General features: G+C 41.1%; 1 protein-coding gene across 1 annotated transcript; it reads left to right on the top strand.

Moving 5' to 3' along the window:
- Positions 1-249: 249 nt before the first annotated feature.
- On the top strand, positions 250-24,458 carry cers1 (ceramide synthase 1). The gene is made up of 7 exons (XM_034882637.1): positions 250-1,427; positions 15,330-15,489; positions 17,493-17,673; positions 18,029-18,190; positions 18,277-18,424; positions 18,563-18,726; positions 20,882-24,458. Exons 1-7 carry the CDS (start codon positions 1,179-1,181, stop codon positions 20,922-20,924), a joined length of 1,107 nt encoding a protein of 368 aa, XP_034738528.1. The 5' UTR covers positions 250-1,178; the 3' UTR covers positions 20,925-24,458.
- The last annotated feature ends 20 nt before the right edge of the window (positions 24,459-24,478 follow it).

The raw sequence follows: 24,478 nt of genomic DNA, 5'->3' as shown, positions 1-24,478 counted from the left end.
CTTTAAAATTAAAATACATGGTTAAAACTGTGTTGTTTTTGAAGTGTGGTTTTGTGTGTGCATGCAAACACCATAAAATTAAGCCAATTCAAGTCAAGTGTTTTTATTGGTGATTTCTTACACATTTTGTGTGATGTAATTGTGCTGCATATAGTCTTGTATGATGCATCTGTCTGTACTGTCTCTTTAAGTCATCCTTTTTAATCCTAAAAAGGGTTCAAAACGAAGATAGCGGTCACTAATTACGTCACGCCCCTCTGTTTTTTCTTCTTCATTTTGCATACACGTACGCTTTACTCTTCAATTTACCAGTTGAAACCCATTGAAAGCGAAGCGCGGCTTGTCAAAACGCAGCCACGGCCACGTTGACCAGGCCAGAGCGGCAGCGCAGGAAGAGGAGGAGAAGAAGAAGCGAGGGCAGCCTCTTCATAGGATACTATTCTTATCTATCTTTTTACCCCCTTCGGTGGACTTGGCTCTGCCTGCCGGTGAGGAAAATCTGCTGTTCACACTCATGAAGCGGTACAGAGACGTTAAAGATACAGAAAGCGAATAACGGAAAGGTTAGACGCTACAGTGTAGCGGCGCAATAGTCGCATGTGCTGGCTGGGCTCGGCGCTGGAAAGACCAAGTCGGATTGCAAGCTGAAATCCTTCATGTGTGAGAAATCCTTCACGTTTTAAGGCAATTTATTCAAGTAGCTAGATTAGCTTGGAAACTGCCGCCAATGCTGGTCCATTTGCTATTGTGTGCGTTTGATATAACTTAGCTAGGCGGGCAACCAGGACGCGCTGATGAGCCTGTGTGCGTAGCGGAATGATGATCAAAATAAACCTCTACCAGACAAGCGCTAATGGCTCACGTTAACTGTCAAAACCTTTTTTGATATTTGACTATCAAATTCAGCATCATAGCCGGTGTTTCTGGTCAGAACAGATAGGCCCCGCTATCATTTATAAAACTGTCCTGGTCGCCCATGTCTTAAATTGGAAAACAAAGAATTAAGCTACTGAAGAGGGTAAGCTGGTTAGATAAGCTTGTTTTAGCGTTTTTAGTTGAGCTAGCAAGCTGGTTCACGGATTAGACACCCAGTCTGGACAGTATTGGTCCCTGCATTTCCTCTACCCTTCTTTGGAGTAGGCTACCCTTCTTTTTTGTTCTTCCTGCGTCGCACCACAATGAGCGGTCATACCGGGGACGCCGGTCCCGTGGAAGTGGAGCCCATGCCGGGATACTTGGACCTCATCACCAAGGCCTCCACCGTAATGCTGGGAGCATGGAGAGACTGTAGTCCTTGCGGGTTGGAGCTCTCTAAACAGACTCTCCTGGATAATGCAAATATTACCTTGACCGAGATCACCCTATTCTTCTTTTGCGCCTTTTTGTGGACGCAGATCAGGCGGGGACTGACAGAAAGTCTGTTTCAGGTGGGTCACACACTATCACAACTCATTCTGATCAACCCCAACTCCCCAAGGTTAATTTACTCACACCCTTAATGAATTGGTTTAGCTCTTTTAGGTAGAAATTAGAGCAGAAGTGTGGCCTCGTGTCTTCCATCTCTCAGGCGTTGTGACTGACATGCTCTGGGCAGACTGAACGTGAGGCAGCAGTGGAGAGTGAGTATAGGCTGTAACACATGTTAACAAATTAGATCCAGTTGTAGGCATGAGATAAAGAAGTTAAGAATATAATAACCTAAAAGCAAGATGTGGTTTTTTGCTAATCCAGTAGGCCTACCTAACCGTTCAAGTGTCTTCACATTGATAAAAGAATCATATTTAAATTAAACTGCCATCACTCATTGTCGTGCTCATCGATACATCCACCCTGTTGGTGCTGCCAGGGAGAGGCCCTTCTTGACAGATATCCAGGATGTGGCTCGTTATTGTGCTGTGCTTGTGAGTGGGGGTGGAGAGTCTGCACGTAGTAGATGCTACGACGATGATGCTAATACAGCAGTATACTTTAGCTCAGGGCCCCATGTGTGAAGCCAGATGTGACCTGAGAATGCTGTGTGTGTGTGTGTGTGTGTGTGTGTGTGTGTGTGTGTGTGTGTGTGTGTGTGTGTGTGTGTGTGTGTGTGTGTGTGTGTTTTAAGGGTGGTCTGTGAAGGATGGGTGAGATTTTTACTTTATGTTGGAGGCATGAAGAATCGGTCAGTGATACCTTGGTTATTTAGTGCATGTGTAACACCACCTTTGCAGAGCTTACATTAGAGATGAAGAGGACGGGTTCAGTGTAAGGTCAGTCGTGCTGAGCTAATGCAATACGAATATTGCTGTTATGCATCACAAAAGCTGGGGTGGGTTGTCAGATGCGTACAACTACATTATCTGAGGTTGTATGTGAGCTCAACTAATTGCACTGATTTGAACTATACAGAATGTTTTCTTACTTGTTTAGTTGAACGTTAAGTAAACACAGTTATTACCTTGTCAGTATGCTTGAATTGTGGTTTTTAAGTTCACAACAGCAGCTATGGGATCCAATGTCTGCAACAACAAGCAGAACAGATGACAGCACAGACAATCCTGAGCACACAGACTTAATTAGTTTCAGAGCTCATGCAACCTTATAGACATTTACACATCAGTGGACCAAGCTTTGTGTAATCTGATGTGAGGAGTCCATGGTGGTTCTTCTGGCATACTATAAAAACACTTTTTGGACCTCAAATAATGTTGTGCTAAAGAAATGACATAGGCACCAATATCAGGGTGTTTCCTAGCTCAGAATGAGCCTTTGGGGGGTGGACTACGCTAAGCAGTAAGCATGATCGGTCTGCGTAGTAAAGGCAATGAGTCTGTGTTACCTTAGTTACCTTGCTGTTGAATTTCAGAACACATCTGCCACAAGAGCACATAGATGAAAATAATTAGTTTCCTGTTTTGTTACTTACAGTGCTCACAGTCATGGTTGACACACTAACAAGATCCACTTACTCTCTGAGTTTTTCACTGTAAGGAGAGGAAGCAATTGTGAAAAACAGCAGAATGAAACTTAATTTTGTGTGCTCAGGTCAGTGCACTCAGTCAGGACAGTAGTCACATCTTGTTACAATGTGTAACCCATAAACGTATGAGACTCATGTCTTCTGGTGGAACCCTCTCATTGAGAATGAGTTATTTAATCTTCTGCATTTAGAAGATTTATTTTCCCAGCTGATCATTTCAATTAAGGATTCAGTGTCCTCAAGCACACTACTAGACATAAGACTGTGGATGGACGCTTGCTTTTATGGTGGCTAACTTGGTGAACACAGCTGTTCAAAAGCTGGGAAATAAGGTCCAAAATGCACATGTTGAGGTCGGATGGATTAATTTCTGTACTGAGTCTTTTGGGGAGTGTGTTGGGAAAGGGGGTGGCCGCTGTGCACTGAACTGTTTGCTTTAGTAAGTGGTTTCCATCATGTTTCACTTTTGGTTTGATGCTTGAGTGTATGAGCTTGAGCGCCACCTTTTCAGGTTACATTAAGAACAACTTGTTGATTGACCACTTGAGCTCTACTGTTACATAACAATAATCTGCATAATCTACTGACTCACCCGCAACTGACACTGGCATTTTAAATTGTGATGATATAAGTTAGGTGTTGAAAAGCTTTCCATTCAATTGAGGAAAACGGATGGTGAAATGCTTCACTCTGCCTATATGACCTGACTTGTAAAGAAAATGTACTTTGTTGTCTTCTAAATTGCATGTGACATGTCGTGTGAAAGTAGCTGTACTCCTTCCTCTTTTTTTTTTCAGCTTCACTCTGCAGACATTTGCCGTGTAAAGGTTTATGTCTCTGTTTGCTTGCATGATTCAAATAGGTGTTTGTATGGGGATCTATGAGTTGCGCATTGCATTCATATGCTTGTGTGTTTGTGTTTAAAGGAGAAATCCGGCCAAAACGGCAGTTGTCGGGGAGTGTTTTAGAGAGCCTTTGTGCCTCTTAACAGACACAAAATGCAATTAAAAACTGCAAGCAGCGTTGGACGGGCCCTCGCGCTTGTTTGCATGTCGCGGTTACTGGTGGACGCTCCTCCTTGCGACCATGCACTTGCGCTCTGACACTGCAAATCATCACCAAAGTAAAGGGAACTCTCTGCTGAGTTCAATGATATATCACACAAGACTCTACGTAATACAATTCATTATCTGGGAAATGTGGCATGATTAAAGCATGTGGGGCGGGCCAAACCATGATCAATGAAAAAGGAAGTCTTTGCTGAGTTCAATGATACCTCAGTCAAGACTCTACTTTAAATGGGTCACCAGTTATGAAAGGGGGCGTGGCTTAAGCATAGGAAGCAGTTCAATCAATGTCGGTAGCTTGCTCGGTGATAGCGTTAGAGAAGGCTAGCTGTAGTCTCGCGCTGAAGTCCCCTGGGTATTCAGTTGAAGCAGGAAAAGGTAAACAGCTCCCATCTGCACACTACTGTTTTTTCAGGGGGTGTAAACTTCAAGATGTGACATGACCTGTCCTCTGGAGGACATAGCCAGACCACCGGGGGCTCAGTTGATTGTTGTCGGCATGATTATCACAGAAGCTTGGCTGAATTCCGGGTGGCAGCTAGGAGCTAGCAGCTATCAGGGCAAGCTAGCTACCGGCAGGATCAAGACATGGTAGGGGAATTTAAACAATGTCTGAGTTGAAAACGCATCTCGTTGTCATGTAAGGTCTGTGTTTCACAGACATTTAAGTTGCATTTTGTGTCTATTAAGAGGGTCATAGTCTTTCTACAACAGGATCCGACAACTGCCGTTTTAGCTCGGTGGAAGCTCGTATAGACGGAGCTGCAGCAACTCAAGTTTTCCAGCACCGATTTGGGTCTTTTTCTTTTTCAATTGACAGTACCCACATATTTATTGCGTTCAAGATTAACGTAAAAATTGGCCGGAATTCTCCTTTAAGTGTCTGGGTGAGGTTTTAGATATGTTTGTGTGTGCATTTGAGCATGCACGTGCAACTTCCTGCAATATTAATGCATAGTGGAGAAAGTGGTGAGAAAATAGTGAAGAGAAGAGAAATCGGAAAAAGAGAGCAAACTTAGACATCAGTGCCTCTGAGCCATTGTTTTGTCATATACAATGACATGTCATGTCAAATGTCGCATATTTTATGATCTCTGTGAGATGAACAGTCGTATGCTAAAAAATCATCCACCCTCCAACAACTTTAATTAAATAATTTCTCTGATTTAGAGACCTGCATGGACATTTCACTGTCCCTCTAACAGTCCTTGTATGCAACATTACATTCGAAATGATTTTATTGTAGTGCTGTATACATGTAAGGCAGACAATCGTCAAGCTCTCCTAACTGCAGCAGTTTATGACCACTCTCATAAATGCCTTCCATGGCCACACACACACACACACACACACACACACACACACACACACACACACACACACACACACACACACACACACACACACACACACACACACACTTTGAAGCAGTCACTCAAAGAGGAGAGCAGCAGTATGCTTGCCAGCTCTAGTCTTGTTGCAGAGCTCATCTCCCTGCGTAGAGCCAAGTAGCATGCTGTTGTTTTAAATGTGAAAGCAGACTGAGGTTTGACATGGTCCCCCAACTACAAATCTTGATCACCTTCCACTGAGCCCCTGCTCAATGTTCTGCATAAGAGCCGCACAGAGAAACCTGATACTGAATTTGTAGTAAAGGGGAAGTGCTTTCCATTCAGCGAAAAGTGCCCACTCAGGAGAAACTTGCTCGCTTGACACTGATTGCAAGCAATTTTTGGGAAGTTTTGTTATTAGTTACATCCTTCTCTTCTTTCCCTTCAGCTATCTGATTTATCACCACATTGGATTTAAGTGAGCAGCACTTTCGCCAACACTTGACACATGATCTATTGCTCTGTGTGCTTCAGTGTTTCATACATCATAAATACAGAAAGCACTTATGGCTTCACAAAACTGTCGGACCCTTTGTTTCCCCACACAGTTTTTGCTTCAATAAATCACAATTTGTCACTGTGATAGCTGTGTTATATACGTCTAATTATCCATCATGTTTGTGCGTATTTTTGATTATGCCAAATTTTAGTGCTACAGTTTGTTACAAACTTTGTATGTCTGCAAAAAGTTAAATGTCTGATGGCTTTGTGCACTTGTAGGGTTGGCCTCCTGCACGATTGTTCCAACCTGTAATGGACTCAGCATCAAGCTGTCCGTGTTCATATTTCCTACGTATTTAGTGTCTTGCTAGTCAAGTTTAGTAGCAGGTTTCCACATCACTGCCTTTTTGAACCTTTAGTTCACTTTTATACAACTCCTTTTTGCCAGCCATTTGCATTATCAGCAAATATTATTTTATAAGGGAGATAGATTTGAATTATGTATCGACAATTTTAAAGTCCGCTAAATTGACTCTTAAGATTTGCTCTTAAGCTTACTGCTAATAAACACTAACTCCAGGCACATGTAGACTCTCACGCTGGTTAGTTGATTAAATGATTAGTTAATCAAAAGAAAAACTAAAAAAATGCAACTTAAAACATTCTTTGGTTTGAGTTAAAGTGTGTTGAGTGTTCTGCTTTTCTCTTGATTTACATAATTGTAAACTGAATATCTTTAGATTTTGGACTGTTGGTTGAACATGAAAAGACGTCACATTAGGCTCTGTGAAGTAGCAACGGGGAACTTTTCTCTTTTTTTCTTGTCGTTTCAATCAATAAATCCAAATAAAAACAAGCGTTTGTTGCCTTCCTACTCTACTTATGTTCTCCATCAGGTGAACAAAAGAGAGTGCAGCCTTCAGGTGTTTTTCTTCATATTTGATGTATTATATATTTAATTCAGTATTTTGTAGAAGACTCTTTCATACACCATTATTCAGTACAATCAGATGTATTAATGATAAAACTGGCGGTAGAAACATTGGGATGGCCTGTATACTCTTTAACATGGGGAATGAAAGCTAAAGCAGCCCTATGTATCACCAGGTACAAAGCAGGATCATAACTCAGCTCTGTTTGCTGACCGTGACAGTCTGGACTCTCCTCTGGTCAACTGGAATGTGCTGCGAGGCCTTGGCCAGAGCTGTTGTGGGTCAGCCTTTCAACCGGATTTTTTTCCCCTCATCGCTTTCTGTCTCCCTTATTTCCCTCCCGATAGACACAGTGGACGGGCTACGGCCGGGTAATTAGACAAGAACACACTGTAAACTTCACACTTAGCAGCTGTCTGTCATGCAAGGCAACTGCAGTGGATGGAGGAAATGTTGTGGTAATCTTCATGCACTCTTAGGCCGTGTGTGTGTGTGTGTGTCCAGAGGGTGTTTATCATTATTTGTGTGCTTCTCTTTACTTTAGTTCATGGGTAGGATCTTAGAAGCATTCTTCTCAATCCCAGTCTCTCTCTCCCTCTGTTTGTGGACGAACTGGTACATCTGCATGGACTCATAATCAGAAAGGGTGCCCTTTCCTACACTAAATGTAGTGTCTTAAATGTTTTTTTCTCTGTATCTTTCTTTCATCTCCTGGAGACATTATATTTTGGATAAGAATGACATGTATCTTCCAGTGGAGGTCACATGTCTAAACTAAACTCTGGAACATTGTGTTTGTATGCTGATGTTTTGTAGGATTTAAAGGTCTTTGAAAGTGAAGTGAAATTGAATTATGTAGATTCAGGGCTTTAAGTATTACATCGTCGTACTGTATTTTACACTTTGACACTGATTTGGGAATAAAAGCATGTTTTACTGAGGTTTTAAGTAGGTTAAAGGTTTAGAGGTTTATTTACAAGGCATCCTAAAGAGAAAACAATAACTGTTATATTAATTACTTTTGGAGTTTCAAAGTAAATGAAAGCTAAAATAGATACAGAATTGTCATTGCTTGATTTACTGCATAGGTCTATAGTGCCACTGTGTAACCATAACGCCCAATAATGTAGGTCTGCCTTACTCCTTGCTGTAGTCCATACCTGAACCACCAACCTAACCTTAATTCAGACATCCCATCATCATTTAACTTCATTAGATTAGTGTACCGGAGCTATAATCATCAGTCTTAAATGAGCTTCTCTAACTTCTAGAAGTTTCTGGAGACACAGACACACACACACACACACACACACACACACGTGATAACAGGGATCTCTCAGTAAAATACCCTATTGGATCTTAATTGACAGTTTGATTTGTAATTCAGTCACCATTTCTGATTAATTTTAACTTTCTTGTGGAACTGTTGATTGATACTTTCAGTTGTAAATTTATTGTCAACATAACAATTTTTTTTTACACTCCTCATAACAGTGGAGTCTGCATATATCTTTTTTATGTGTATTGTTTTTTAATGAATGTAATGGACCTTACAAGCAGGTTTTGAGACTCTACTAGGCAGCTTCGTATTTATTATTTAGCTCCATATGGTGTCAAGCAAGATGTGTCTTTGTGGTTACATCACAAAAATATGTAACTTTGTTACGACAAGGTTAAATAACAACAACAAGATAAGTCATTAAATTGATTTTCCCGTCTCTTACAGTTAACATTGCTGTCTGTCTATGAATGTGTGAGTGCATGTGTGTGTTTTTAGATAGCGGCTGTGTGTGGATGATTATGGTGAGCTCATGAACCACACAAGTTCTGTCTGTGTTGCCAATTTCAAGGCTAGTGCATTATAAATGACAGCCATATGTCTTCTAGTTGTCAGTCTGGACAGGGAGCAGCTTGAGTGAATATCTTAACACTTCTCTGAGACTGCACCTTTTATGTTGGGGTGTTTCCAAGACTCTCCTTCTGGTTCAATGTGAATGAGGTGTATGAAATCGGCCGAGTTAGCTTTTCTTGAAGTGTGCTCTCCTGCTCTCTGTTCGGTAGCTTTAGCCTTTCTGATCATTGCTGTGCTGAGAACTAAGTAGGGAGTTAATGCCTCCACTGGGATTCACTAATGGGCTAGACCTCCTAACAGGTGCACCGGCTCTCATGCATACACAAATTGTGAAATATATATGTTGGTAAATCATACGCATGCTCACAGACAAGAGGTTTCAGACCCAGACTTTATTTGAATACATCTCTTGTATTTACACAGCAGGAACTGAAACCACTGCATGTTTAATTCTGACTAAAAATAGGTTGTTGATGGTTCCATTGCTGTGAGTGTCTGATAAAGTTGTGTTAAGTCTGTATAATAGTTGCCATGCCACCACCTTACAACTGATTCAAAGATTTAACTGCAGTGTTTCACAGTATTATTGAATATGTTTTGCGATTTAGTTCAAGTAATTAAATTTGTGTAGGGACAATAAGACCTGAAAACATCTTGAACTTGTTGAATGTTGGCTAGGTTTTTACACCAGCCAGTCAAGTCAGCTGGGGGCCTGACAATTTGCTTAATCTGTGATGGTCAGAAGGTGTGTCTTTTACATGTCACTACAGTCATAAATTGTGGTTATTTACCTAGTTGTCCAGTCACGAACACGTGTGCAAATGAGTTTGCTTTCCAGCAACGTTGCCTGGTCTAATTATGTACTTTTAATCAAATTAGGTTGAAATGTTCAACAAGCCTCTTGGTTCAACATCAATTTTCCAGCAGTGACCATACGCAATTGTAAGATGTCCTGGTGGGCCAGATATTTAAACAACATCCATGTGGAAAGTCATATTCTATTTGTTTTAAATTAGTCTGCTTGCCTCGTCATCCAGATGTTTTTAATGAATGAATAACATCTCATAGCCGGTTTCTTTTAGTTTAAATGGCAGGTCCATATCAAGGATATGATTGGGCTCTTTCTCCATATTAAAATGTCTTTCTGTCCTTGCAAACCCCAACATCTGTTGCCTTCAAGTGTCTGTTAAAAAAACATTTGTGCAAAAATAATTGGTATCAAAAGGGAGTAAATGTAGTCGGAATATTCTCAAAGTTTAACCCAAATGGAAGAACAAAAGAAGTTTGTGGCTTTTCACTTAAAATCTTCCATGTGTAGAAAGAAACAATGACAATTTTTCATTAACCATCTGTTAGCTCTATCTGATCTGAGAAATGCAGTGTAGATCGTTTTTGTTTTGTCTGTGTGTGTGTGTGTGTGTTCCTTCTCAGTGGGGTTAGATTAATGGGTTTTCTCTACTAAGTCACTCACATTCCTCTGATTGAATGTCTTTCATCTGTAGTCCATTTCCTTTTTATTGAGTTTGACTCATCTCATTCATCAGAAGGCAGGATATGGATGAAAAGAGGTCACGACTGAAAACGCTGCCATTACCCAACATTAGTGGGGTAATGGCGGAGGGAGGAGAGAGAGACTTGGAATGGAAAGCCAGTACCCATTTTTTCACTGTGATTGTCAGGCTATTAAAATCAATCTACAGTTGAATTTGAATTAATCTGGCACCACTTGTTGGTAAATTAGTAATACATATTGTAGCAAGGAATGGTCAGAAGAAGCAGCCACAGTAAACATGCAGGCAACATGTGCTTATTACATGTTGCTCTATGCTTGAGGCTATGATTGTGTTTAACTAGTGTAATGTGTTAAACTGAGAAGTGCCTGCGCTGTTGGCTAACTTTGTGTTCTCCGTAGTGTTGGGGTAGCGACAGCAACACTTGCAGTACATGGAGTTGTTTCCTTACAGTACCTCAACCAGCTGAATTCTCGCAGCCTGTCTTCCCAAAAATGATGGGTTCGGACCTTTTTTTCGCCACACAAACCTCTGACTGAATCATGATCCAACTGTGATACTGTAGACTCTGGTCCTAGCACACTAGCCGCCGCACCAGCCGCATAGTTTGCTTGCTCATTGTTCAGACGCACGTAGCAGGTTGTGATATCTGTCTCCTTCCCACAGACGTTTACGCACGTTCGATTATCTCTAGGACCCTTCCCATCCACACATTAGCCCCTTACAGTGACCATTCCCTATTCTTCTTACACTCATTGGCCTGCCACAGATTCCGGAGTCATTGACATGCCCCTTCCACATTTAACTTGTAAAATTAAAAAAAACAGGGGGATTGGATTCAGTTGCACACATTTTCACATTTTGGTCACAGTCTGGAACCACAGTCTGGTCATTTAGTCTAAAACTCTGGCCGTCCATTGGATTAGCTTTTGAATATCCCATTAGACCCCAGTCTAGAAATAGATGTAAAGAGAACAGGGGGAATCCGTGACAGAATTGGGTTTAAAAGGGCCACTGAGACTGACAAAGTAACGTCAGAACAACAAGAGAGATCGAAAGACTGAAAAAGGGTGACTGAGAGCGAGAGGGCCTTATTGAACAGATCCACACGAGCCAAAATCCTGACTCACTGGCCCAGTTTTTGTTCTTACGCGACAGGCCATTGGAGTGCATTCACCCTCTCTCCTCTCTCATCACTTGCTTCAAGGAAGGGCAGAGAGGGCGTTTTAGAGAGGAGGGTGGAAGGGAGGGCAATGGGGTGCAGCTGCAGAGAAACGGGGGAAAGGAAGGATGCAGAAAGGACTCAAGTGGATGAGCGATTAGGCCACACCGTAGGGCTTTGCCAACATCCCTGCACAGTTGCTAAGGGAACCACTTATTTCTCGTCAAGTCTATGTGATACCATCTCCTTTTCTTTTCTCCTTTCTTCTGTTTCCTTTCCTAGTTATTTTTTAAAGGTGCTTCTCCTTAGCAGGGGGTAGCTGAAAGCAAAATAAAATCCAGTGGTGCCGTGAGCCAGAGAACAAGTTCAGTCGGCGGGGTGCACAACGACTGTTGAATGGTTGCAGGTCCCAATTGAGTAATTCAAGGCCCTGTCATTTATCCAACAGAGGACGAGTGGATTATCTCAGTGTCCTTGACCCACTAAATCCCCACTTCGTATGCTGGCATAGAGAACTAAAGGGTAGATAGATAGAGTGGGTGGATAGGACCCAGTGTGATGGTGGGCCGGCTGGGACAGAAAGACAATAATGCAGCCATTGGCTGTTATGTAATCTGCATTTCAAACAAAGATGTCCCTGCTGTGTAGTTTAGGTCGCTTAAAGGCCGGGACCAGAGAGACCACTTCTGTCCAAAATTAGCCAGGAAGTAAAAACATCACATTTCCCTAACAAATACCAGTAACTGAACCTTAAAGACAAATCTACTATCAGCTGGTGCCATTTCATGCCACTGCAAATAGGAAATTTTGTACAAATTAAGGGTTGGGGTTTACTTACTTTTATAACAGGTGTTGCAAGTAGTTTAAACTTTGAAACTGGATGTAATCAGGAATGTGTTGCTCTATAATCATGCTGGGTGATAAACCAGACAGAGCACTGCATTAAAAAATGCATGGAGCTGCTTTGGGGAAGTGCTTGCTACAGGTACAGATTGGAAGAGGAAATGTGATCCAGGGAGTCCAGTTTGAGTATCAGATCCATGAGTTTGAAAGCTTATCAGACACCAAAAGAGTGGTTTATGTTACTGTGTGGAAGGATCTGGCAACTTTGCAAAGTTATTGTGACACAGGCATTATTATATTGTCATATAAAGTTATATAAGTGTTATGTAAGTGGGACCAAGTGTGCGCACATCTCAGGTGCACACAAAAAAAAAACACTTTGATTGTAAAATGTGGCTGACACCCTTTCCAAAGAAAACTGTCACTACTTGCTGCATGGTTTTAGTTGCAGTGTGATGGCCGTTTTACAGTCGACGCATCCAAGCGTGCGTGCACCAGTATGACGTCAAAATGACAGATCTTGCTGGCGCTCCAAGATTTTCAGTCCCACTCTATTTTTTTCAGCGGAAAGAGGAAGCCTCAACAAGCTCGAGGATGCCAGGTCTCTCAGAGTGACTGCAAGTCTCTCTTGTAAACTTACTGGGTTAAGATGAGTTGTTTTATGGCGAATGAAAGGCTTTATCCGACGAATCAAATCAAACCACTGACGTCAGTGCTACTGCCAGTTCTGTCGTTGTTTACCTTTTTCTTCTTCTCCCAGTCCATAGAAATAGCAGAGTCGGTCGCCTGCAACTAGTGTTGCCACCACCACATGCCAGTATGAACAGTTTTGGCGCTCTCATGACGTCACATTTGCGCACGCCAGCTCGGGCAACTGTAAAATGTTCTTAAATGTAGCCACAAACAATGACACAGATTAAAGGGCATGAAAAGTAGACCAGAAACTGCAAATGGGACAGAGTGAAACCATGTGTATAAGCATATAAGGGTAAACGGAACAGATGTATATATGGAGAAGTCAGAGCAGCAGTGAGACGGCAGTAATAGTGACTAACATGTAAGGTATGAGCTGCAGAGGCATAGCTGTTGTATGCAGGAATCTGTATCAGCCACAAGTGTGCTACAGACTGCGTGAGTGTGCATAAGATTATGTTTTTGTGTATCGGAGGGGGTGATGTGTTGGAAGACTGGGGGGGTATGCTGTGTGTTGACAGCTGGCTTCTATAAATAAATGTTGCAGGCGGGTGGGGGGGGTGACGGGTTGAAGAGAATGAAAGAAGAGCGTGAAATAAAAGGGGAAGGAGGGGAGGAGACAGCGGATGGGAGGGCTGATAGAGAGGGACTGATACAGATGTACTGAGAAACTTAGAAGAATGTGGTGAGTGTCCTGAGCTCCGGTCACACACTCTACATACCTGTCACAACCAATCAGCCGCCCCTGGTGGGATCATGTGCCCCCTGCCTCTGCCTATCATCTTCTTCATTTGATACGAATTGAGAACCACACAGTCGGTTGCCGTTAGAACTTATCTCAGCATCGGTGTTGCCCTGTCAGCTTCCTTCCCTTGTCTGGTTGTGACTCTTGCGTGTGACACAGGGACTCAGACACATAAGAATGAAGGCAAATAGAAAGGGAAAAGAATGAAGAGAAAGGAGTAAGATGATAAACAAGAGATAAACGACTCTACAGGCGTTGTGTTTGTGTCGAGCAGACAGGCAAAGTATCAGACATATACAGTTCTGAATCCTTGTGAATGGGACTTTCTGAGAACGACTCCCTCCATTAATATGTAATGTAGTGGGTTATTGAGCCCTGTCGTATCATATCCTGTAGACTAGCTGCTTGGTAACAACTGACTGAGATGTACTGTATCACTGACACAGGCCACTTTCACTTTTCTGCCTCCTGTTACACCATTTCATTGCCTTCCAAAGTGGTGTGTTTGTGTGTGTATGTGTGTGTGTGTGTGTTTGTGAGGCGGTGGGTTTGGTTTCCTGTCTCGGCACACTGAACACCTGCCTGGCGAACTGATGGACCTGTCTTGACGTATTTTAGCTGACGTTCTGCGCGTCTTTGTTCCTCTGTGATTATGAGTCAGAGTTTCTACTGTAACAATAGAGATAGAGGCTGGAGGGAGAGAGAGACAAGGCGAGGAAAAAGGTGGAAGTGAGGAGGCAGCAACATTAGGGAGAGGACAGAGGGAGGAAGCCTTCTCTCTCCCACTTCCACTATTTCTGCCCACACAGCAAACTATAGGCCGACATGTGAAAGACATGTTTCTGTGGGCAGACAGTCACATGGTTGTATGTATGTATGTCTGCATGTATGTATGTATGTATGAACTGTTGCTTACTGTTGAAGGTTGTGTGTGTGTGTGTGTGTGTGTGTCAGAAAGACAGCATATGTCATTTGAGTTATATGCATATGTAACAGTCTCTGCCTAAAAGCGACTCTGCCTAATCTGGCATCTAAAGAAACATCCGGACACTGTCAGTAGTGCTGGCAACAGGCCAATAGTCATCTTCCATCTTATAAATGTCATCTTACCCTATCGATTTCTCAGTGTAAACCACTAAACTAGTGGATGTTGACTTGAGTTAATATTTCCAGCAAAAATCCATTGGTTTGAACTTTGTGCACAATAACTCGGTATTTCACGTGATGCCTGTGTGGTAGTTCAACTGTGTACACTACCAACATAATGTCTTCATTCTAGCTGCCTTTTAGGCTAATTTGTTTTCTGCACCCAGAGTTTATTAGTTCAGAAAAATGATCCTAAGGTTGTTGCAGTCCCTCTACAAACAGCTGTGCGCCAACCGGCCAAAAATATTTAATTTATCAGCCTTTACATCATGGAACGACATACATAGTTCTTTGCAAAAAAAACAAACAGGGACAAATGATTTCAGCTCAAAAGCTACACTAGTGCATTAAAAGACATTAAAGAACACATGGTGAATTCCTTGCTTCAGAATTAGGAGCCATTGTATTGAATTTCACAATTCTGTAAAAGAACACCATCTAAATTAATCAGTTGGGTCTAAAGGACCTCCCAGCAGCTCACCCAGCCGCGTGCTTTAAGAAGCAGCATTTTAATGAATTCTGTGTGTGACTTCCTCACACCTCCTCTCCTCGTTCTGACTGTGGTTCTTCTCTCTGCTCTGTCCCCGCAGCCTCTAGCACAGTGGTGCAGGCTGCTGCCCAAAGATGCTGCCAAGATGCCAGAGAGCGCGTGGAAGCTGGTCTTCTACACAATGTCCTGGTCATACAGCACCTACCTGCTCTTCTTCACCTCCTACTCCTTTTTCCATGACCCGCCCTCTGTCTTCTACAGTAAGATAGTGTGAACACATAACGTCATGTAGAGGTCATTTATTTAGCAGTTTGTGTTCTAGTCCTCTTAGCGATCTGCTAATTGAATGACTCTGCTCCTGATCCCGTTAAAAGAAAAGAGCCTTTAATGGTTTAAATAATTTGTCAGTATTCAATATGTTGAATTCAAATTAGATTACTGAATTCTCTGAAGTTTTGAAGCCAGTGCATACTAGATCAAAATTGGCCACGGAAAAAACATGGTTAATAGTGACTGTAATTGAGCCATTTTCTCATTAGAATTTGCTTTGGGTAAAAGTGTCAGCTAAATTACATGAAGTGTTATTTTCCTACCTAACCTCTCAAGGAGCTGAAATCTTTTTATTCTAATAAAACAGCAAGCAGCACATCCTAATTCTATAGAGACTCTGTGGGTGTTAAATGTCACATTGAATATTCAAATAGAAAGGTATTTATAGCAGTGCATAGTAGATAGAAAAGAAAACAGGAACCTGCTGCAAACCAGTTTCAGAGTCAGCCCGGTTAACATTGTAATGTAATGTTACTTTTTAACTTTCTTGTATAATAAATAAAAATTAATGAATTTATTCTGATCCTTGAATTGAATCACGTTTTCTGTGTTATTTATTAAAAACAAAAAATCCAAACTTCTTTTTATAGTAATCAAAAGGACAGAAATTATAAACCAACAAACCTAAATCAATGTTTCATGATAGAATACATTAAGTTTTGCCCCTACACTTATCTTCATTATAGCACCAAATGCATGACTATCACTACTTATGTAGGATAGACGTGTAAGGGGGATTCCACTTAAAGTCCAGCAATGTCTCTTATAGTCTCTCTACCACATCCATCAGACATGGAAGTGTCGGGGCTTCAATCAAACGCCATCACTCTGAGTGGAGCTGCATCACTAATCACTAATAGCTGCCAGTCTACAGAAGCAGTGTACCACAATGTGACTGCTCAGTTTGGGGGGGGGGAGGGGGAGGGCAATGGCAAAAGAGAGACAGAGATAGAGAGAGAGCGAGAGCCCAAAACAGAAGAATTTATTTGCAGAATTAGGAGAAATCGCAGACACAGTGGCAGACGAGAGGAGGGGTCTGTATTCTGATGAGAAATGGGGAAAAAAGCCTCGGTCTCAAAGGAAAATATAAAAGTCTCCAGTTCCCATGCCTCGCCTTGGCAGCTCTGTTGTGATCCATCTAGCAGCCTCCTCCTCAATGTTTAATGACGGAAGGTCCAATCAATAGGCATTAAACACGGCCCAAACATAACCCCATCCCTCCAGAGACATACCTTACTCAAACATCGGAGGAGAACATTTCCGTTACTTTAGAAACTTTACTTTAATTCCCCCGAGGTTAAACCTGATCCCCCCAGCCTCCTCCCTATCTGGTATCCTTCCCAGAAGTCACTGCATATAACTCAGGATCTGGACATATTAGGAATACAAATGGGTATACAGTCTATGTGTGTATAGAACAATCATCCTGCTGTGTCTACAACATATCTGTCATCTACAGAAGATGAATCTTTTATTACTTTTCTGTGGGTTAATTCATCATTAAAACACAGAATAACTTTATAATTTAATAGGCAGTGTTTGAGTTTTGTGAGACAATGAGTCTTGTTGTCTACACAACAAGACCTCCCCCACGTTTGTTTGCAGTAGTGGGTCTGGAGTAAAAACTTCTGTTGGCTTTCAACTGTGATAGTTGTGATACAGTCACTACCTTCTGTTTTACTGTGTGAGCAAAAATTCTGAGACACTCAACAAGAAAACAGATCAAAAGAAGAAAGATGCAATTACAATACATATGAGAAAGCTCAGAGTGCACCCCTTTCTGCCAAAGCTGCATAACGCTCTACATGAATGTTAATACAAAATGTTTCATTTCTAATCTGCATCTGAATTAAGTTGGTTTTAAAGTAAAAGCTAACATCCTTACTGTGCTCTGTGTGTCTCAGCCTGTGACCTTTCCTCACTTTTCCTCCAGACTGGAAGAGTGGTATGTCAGTGCCTACCGACATCGCCATAGCCTACCTGATCCAGGGCAGCTTCTACGGCCACTCCATCTATGCTACGGTCTACATGGACGTGTGGAGGAAGGACTCAGCTGTCATGGTGGTGCACCACATCATCACCCTGGCACTCATTAGTTTTTCCTACGCCTTTAGGTACCTTTTGTTAAGCCTAAAAAGAGCTATGATTGACCCTTTTAGTTTTTTTATGAGCATAAAGTGTCCTACGTCATTCAGTTTATGTTATATTACCACATCATCGGCATAGATGCAATCATACAATATATGTGGTGAATTATACTTTGGTCATTGTTGTCCATTAATATGTGTTCAGCTCTCAAATGGCAGGTAAAATAGATCAAAAATAAATTGACTTGGTTGGTTAATTGTAAATGTTTCTGGTTGGACCACCCAAACATTTGCATTGGCAGATGCCTGCTTGTAATTGACTTGTATTAGAAATAAGCCGAACTATATACACATACTGTACCGTGTGTTCCCTGGCCCTCAGATACCACAACGTAGGGATTCTGGTGTTGTTCCTCCACGACATCAATGACATTCAGCTGGAGTTCACCAAGCTCAACATCTACCTGAAGTCCAGAGGAGAAGGCTATCACCTGCTCAACGACGTGCTATCCAACATGGGCTCAGTCAGCTTCAGCATCACCTGGTGAGGTTTAACACACACACAAACACACGCGCGCTCACACTTGATCTGCCGATGAGTAGACATTCATTTCTATTGTGTTCTCTCAGGTTCTGGTTCCGTCTCTACTGGTTCCCTCTCAAAGTGCTATATGCCACATGTGTGTCCAGTCTCCAGTCGGTCCCCAACATCCCTTTCTACTTCTTCTTCAACACTCTTCTCCTGGCACTGCTGCTCATGAACATCTACTGGTTCTTGGTGAGGAGGACACACAGGTTTCTTAATTCAGACCCATACAGCATTAATGGTCAATGTTTGTTTTGTCTTAAACTGCCACAGTGATGACACAATCTAACCGCTGTTGTGTATCCCGTTTCTCCCCTGTTCTGTATGTAGTTCATTGTTGTTTTCGTAGTGAAGGTGCTAAAAGTGAAGGAGGTGAACGACGTCAGGGAGTACGAGGACGAGGAAGGCGACAACAAGGCAGCTGGCCTGCTCAGGGAACCTCAGGCGGAAAACCACGGTGGTGATGATGCTGGACATCACAACTCCGGCCAGGGGTGAGTTAACACCAACAGGCTGCGTGTCATTTGAGACCCCAGCGCAGGGTGGAATAATACCACCAGCCAACTGATGGCAGGTTTTCACTGTAAATGTTGAGTTTAAACCAAACCAGCAGTAGCTACAACGTGCTTTTTGAAGAATGTCCACATCAAGTCACTAGTTGTAAGACAGGTCATTATGGAGATATGAACTACAGTAAGCAGTAGGGTTGTTGCAGTTTGACAGCAGTGTAGGTGGTTCTAACCATGGTTTCTGCAGGGACTTAAAAAGTTACAAATTTCAAAATAAAAAATCGCTAAAGTATTGTGTTCTAGGTCTTAAATCATTTTAAACAGGTCTTTATTTCCCTACGTCCATGTAACGCCTCTAGTACTTATTGAAATGTCTTTTCTTTAGTCCGTGGTGTTGTAGTTCTTTCTTTTGATACTCCAGATATAATTCGATGTATATGTACAGATTATTATTAATCCTTCGCTTTTATTCAATTTAAATTAGATTGTTTACTTTGCTAGTACTTTTGTGACTCTGCATTTCGTTGTACTTTGACGATAGCTCTTAAATTTGCATACATAAAGGTCTTAAAAAGTCCTAAATTTGACTTTTTGAAACTTGCAGAAACCCTGTCTAATGCCAGTGGCTGACCTAATGCCACAAGAAAGACAACTTTACTGAAATAAATAAAATAAATATTCTTGAATACAGTTCAAATTTTATGTTATATGCACTAATAGTCAGGTGTATTGTAATATTCGTAATAAACAAAAGAGATTACAGCCATGCTAGTGGCTCTGTGAGACTATACACAGGCACAGCGGTGCTTTGAGCTAAATGCTAACGCCAGCTTGCTAACATGCGCACAATGACAATGCTAACATGCCGATGTTTAGCAGGAATAACATTTACCTTGTTCACCATCTTAGTTTAGTGTTTTAGCATGCCAACATTTGCTTATTAGCATGGACTGAACTAAACACAGCTGAGATTAATGGAAATAAATATTAACTGCTAGTGTGGCTGGTATAAAAGTTGTCTAACAATATAATTCATGCTGTGTAGGCTCTAAAAAATAATAAACACGGACCTCACACCAATTTACTTACAAAGAGAGGATGGTTTCTACATGATATCACGACATGACAGTCTTGTTTCTGTTGTCAACCATATTCTGTGTTATATAAAAGCTATGATTCTACATAAAAAAGCAGCTTTGATTGGGAATTATGGCATTCATTTAGGAGTTGGCTGTCAATGCCACTACCATGAGTTTGATGCCACTTTATAATTCCACCTGTATTACCACTGCTTACAGACCATACATTTATGTTGTAAAATGGTACACACATAGCACTTTTTAAAGTCAGTTGGGGCAGTTTTGTGGACAAACAAGTCTTTGTCCTTTTATACCCATCTTAGCAGTTATTGTAATAGTTACTATGCCTCTATAAAAGGTTTAAGTAGATTGTCTAGAATGATAGGGGATTTTTTAATGAGATTTACACATAGTTTAATGTATGTGTAAGTTAATAGGGGTCTCTTCTAATGTAAAAAAAGGACTCCGCACTTTGCAATATTGAGCTTAAAACAAGAAAATGCTAACTTGACTAAAAACAAATTGTGTGCCTTTTTATCTGAACTTATGGATTCATGTCTTTATCTAAGGAGTTGTCTAAGGAGTACCTGCTGCTGATTATCATGGGAGCCTTTGACCAGTGAAACTCTGAAGACTGAAACTGCCGACATTTCAATCACTTTTTTATTAGCATGGAATACTCACAGGAAAAAAATGACACCGTCTCTGAACTGTTATTTTGTGGTACAATCCGATCACTGTACAACCAAAACGATCTGATAACTCAAGCAGACACTTGCTCCTGAAGTTCAGGTGTAGATGCAAAGAGAGCAGGTCTCCCACTGAGCTTGTGTAACTAGCGGCCCTCACAGGTAGATAGGATCAAAGAGCCTGGGACCATATGGAGATGTGATTATGTGGCACTCCTTATCTGCCTGGCCTTGACCCCTGCTTATATCCTCTCTGGCTGCTAATGCCTCACATCTGCTGATCACCTCTTCTGACAAGCTTATTCTCTCCTTCCCTATCCTGTCCTTAGCTCTCATTACACTGACTCTCTCTCTGTTGTCTCTCTGTTGTAGAAAGCACGTGCAGAATGGGGTCAACAAAAAGAAGCATCTATAACGGGCTATCCGTCGCCACCACCTGGCCCTAGGCTACAACTACAAGCATAACAAGATGCCATCCTTGGACGGCTCACACTCAAAAAACATGGCTGGAGGGAAGAGGGTTACAAAAGAAAAAGGGAAACAAAATAGCAAGTTTTTACCTCTTTTTTTAAATTTATTTTACAACATTTCCTTTCATCGCTGTCATTTTGTTTTGTTTTTATTAGAGCACTGTGATGTCGTGTCAGGTGACTTTTGGTCTTATTGTTGTTAACTTTACATCTGATAGATTCAGTAGAAAGAAATAAAACTGTTTGAGTTAGAGTTAGGCTGTGATTCTTACGTACAGTCAGACAGGGTGTCATAATCCTCACCGTCACCCTGAACAGCGCCACAGCGCCCAGATTGCAGTCTGTAGACATTTAGACCAACAGTAACCATTAGCAACCTGGTAGACAAGCAGCCAATTCTAATAGGGTTGAGCTGTGTTAGCGCTGTCAGTGAAATAATGAATTAATTTCCTCCTTTAACCTCCGACCAACTTCTCTGACGTCAGACATGAAGAGAAAACGCCCCCAAAAAAATCAAATGGGAAACATTGCGTTGTTCTCAGTATCATTTTTCATGGCTGCAGTAACGCAAGAGAGCCGTTCTACCACATGTATTGATTTTCATATCACTGGACAAGTCAGTGGTGGCAACCACACAGCTTCTGGCATGCATTAGTTTGAATTGAAAAGTCACACTGGGGTGTGCGTGTGTGTGTGTGTGTGTGTGTGTGTGTGTGTGTGCGTGTGTGTGTGCGTGCGTGTGTCAGACATTCCAGGATGGATTTTAAACTCAAAATCCTTCACAATATTTCGCCTCTCAGTTTGATTTCTTTTCACATTTTATCTCTTGCACTGATGATCAACAGACATTGGACACATTTAATTGTATGGAAAAAGCTTCTTTTTTTGTAGTTTTGCAGAGCATCTGTTGCTGCACTGACATGAAGGCATTCAAGCTGGTTGCTGGTTTAATGACAGCAAATAGCTAGAATTGATTGAGCGGGTTTCAGTATCATCCTCATCATTTAATTTGTTTAAACAATATGTTTGACTAACATTTAGAACCAGTTTTGTGGGTGGTGATGGCGGCTATCGGGTTCACAGAAAAATGTTAACAATATCCAAGAACTTGTGTAATGATAAAGATCAGTGTGATTAAAATAAAAAATAAAAAAACATTACGTATGCACACATTATGGTATTCAGGAATGCATGACATTGAATGATTTCGGAAATACGCTATGAAATTGTCCTACAGACAATGAAGAACACATCCTATGGCTACGTAATCCTAATGTCTCTATTAATGTCTAAAATAACCATCCTAAAAGTGATCATTCTTTGAAGCAGCAGTGACTACTGAACATGCATAACGTTGGCTGACAAAACAGAGACATTTATTTCAGACGCACATTAAGTGGCAAAATTAAAGTCTATTATGTCCCAGAAATCCCACATATGGAGAGAGTTTTGATATCACCTGTAATTCAAACTCATTAAACTACAGTGGAAAGGTTTCCATGGATCCCACTGGTTTACTGTTAGTGGAAACAGCTGCTGCACCTGTAGTAAATAAGGTATATGTCTATTCTTCCTACCTTCTCGATCAAATTCAAGCTCTTGTTTTGATGAACAGCGTGCTTGTGCTGCTGGAGCAGGCCGCAGATGCCGTTCTGTTTTAGTTTATCTGTTTGTCTTCCACAATCCCCACATAAGCACATGTGGGGGGGGGAGTTCAAACTACTTTTTATTTAATATTAAACTATCACTATTATTGCTGTAGTTAAGGTTATCATTGTTGAATTGTTTTTGAATTGCTGCTGCTTTTTGGCTTCCTCTGAGAGCACTGTTGGAATCCCAGTTTAGTCGTCTTCTTCTGCTGCGTACGAGTCTGTGATCGTCTGCTTAGATCGGATATATTTTCTGGGAGAGTTGTTTTGTTCATCTACATTACAAACATCTGGATTAATATCAGATCTATTCCTTTTAATCTAATTGCTGGCTCACACATTTTACTGTATTCTGATCATTATACATCTGTGCTGTAAAAGTAACAGTTTGTCAAACATTTTGCTGTGTAATATATCAGACATCCTGTAGCATGGTGTTCTGGCAGGAAGTGACCTCTGCCGTCTTGACTATTCAACTGTGAGTTTGCTGATATTTGTGTGATGGTGAGAGATGTGAAGTTTGCAATAAACCCCAAAAAACCTGTAACCTGGATTAGGAGTGACTCATCATCAAGTCTGGTATGGTACAGTGTGCGAAAAGGTGCACCTTCAATCTCTCTCCCAACTGTGTCGTGCTACAAACAGTCCTATGATGTGAGACTGAGTAACTGCTACTAGGGGTGGGCGATATGAATGTGAAATGCATCATCAGACAATATTAATTTGATGTACTGTTTACACCGTGGCATCAATGTTTAATCAATGAGCTGTTTTATGGAAATATTGGATTTGATCATTTTGCATCTAAAGTACTTTGTCTTTTCAGGAATTTACATTGATGGATTACCAAAAAAACAGCTGCAGCAACTACCAGGTGTACAGTAGATCATTTTAGTATTTTTTCTGAAACTTTATTAAATCATCATGTATGTAAGTATGATATGAAAGAAATTGTATCCATGTCATCCACCCCTCACTATTACCCAGATGTGAGGAAATCTGAAATTGAAGGGAGAAAAAAACATTTTGAAATTGTTGTTATTTTTCTTCCTGTATTGATGTGGCTTATTTTTATTTAAACGTCCAAAATGTTGGAAACATGTCGCATTTGAAGCTCAGTTCAGTCAGACAACGTTTTTGTACAGACGAAATGCGAGTTGTCTGCCTGAACTGCTGCTCAAAGGCTTCTCCTTCATTATAACACAAAGTATCTTCCTGAGTGCTTTGACTGTGCCAAAATGTCCACCCAAATTATAAGGCAAGTGTTTGTGGGTGCTGGTGACGAGCGAAGAGGAGAGCTAGTCTGCGACAGGCAGAAGAAGCCCTGCAGGTATTTCTTATAAATTGCACTGTAATTTAATATTTGTTTGTTAGTAGATCAGAATTAGAAAAGGGAAGGGGGATTTTTTACTTTACTTTCTTGCAAGAATCAGTAACCAAAACTCATATTTTAAAATTGATTTTAACTTTCCATTTTCTGGACGATTGTTGCGCTGTAATTGATACAAATTCACCCTTTTTTCTTAAATCTGACCACTTGATGAAGACATACTTGCCCTTTTGTAATACTATTTTAATACCATTCAGCCAATGTTTTTGTTTGATTTTTTTTCCCATAAAATAAAACGTGTCAGTAAACAAGAGACTTTCTCCTTGGGATTTATTTTTTATTTATTTTAATCAGACCTGATATCATTTTCTTTGCAAAGATCAAGTGTTGTGGATGAGGTTCAGACCAGAGAAGAGTTCCGTTCAGTGCACAAATGAAAACCAACTGCTTTAATAAATTAAAAAGTAATATGTACCATACAGTATTTCTTTCATAGTGGTAAATATAAAAAAAAGGAAAA

Source organism: Etheostoma cragini, chromosome 9 (genome assembly GCF_013103735.1).
Source record: "Etheostoma cragini isolate CJK2018 chromosome 9, CSU_Ecrag_1.0, whole genome shotgun sequence".
In the NCBI taxonomy this organism is placed as follows: domain Eukaryota; kingdom Metazoa; phylum Chordata; class Actinopteri; order Perciformes; family Percidae; genus Etheostoma; species Etheostoma cragini.
Note: the sequence above shows the minus strand (reverse complement) of the source record. Positions and strands in the feature narration are given on the sequence as shown.

Coding starts and splice junctions, on each gene's coding strand:
- cers1 (XM_034882637.1), top strand. CDS start 1,179: ATGAGCGGTCATACCGGGGACGCCGGTCCCGTGGAAGTGGAGCCCATG. Junction 15,490..17,492: donor CCCGCCCTCTGTCTTCTACA/GTAAGATAGTGT, acceptor CTTTTCCTCCAG/ACTGGAAGAGTGGTATGTCA. Junction 17,674..18,028: donor AGTTTTTCCTACGCCTTTAG/GTACCTTTTGTT, acceptor CCTGGCCCTCAG/ATACCACAACGTAGGGATTC.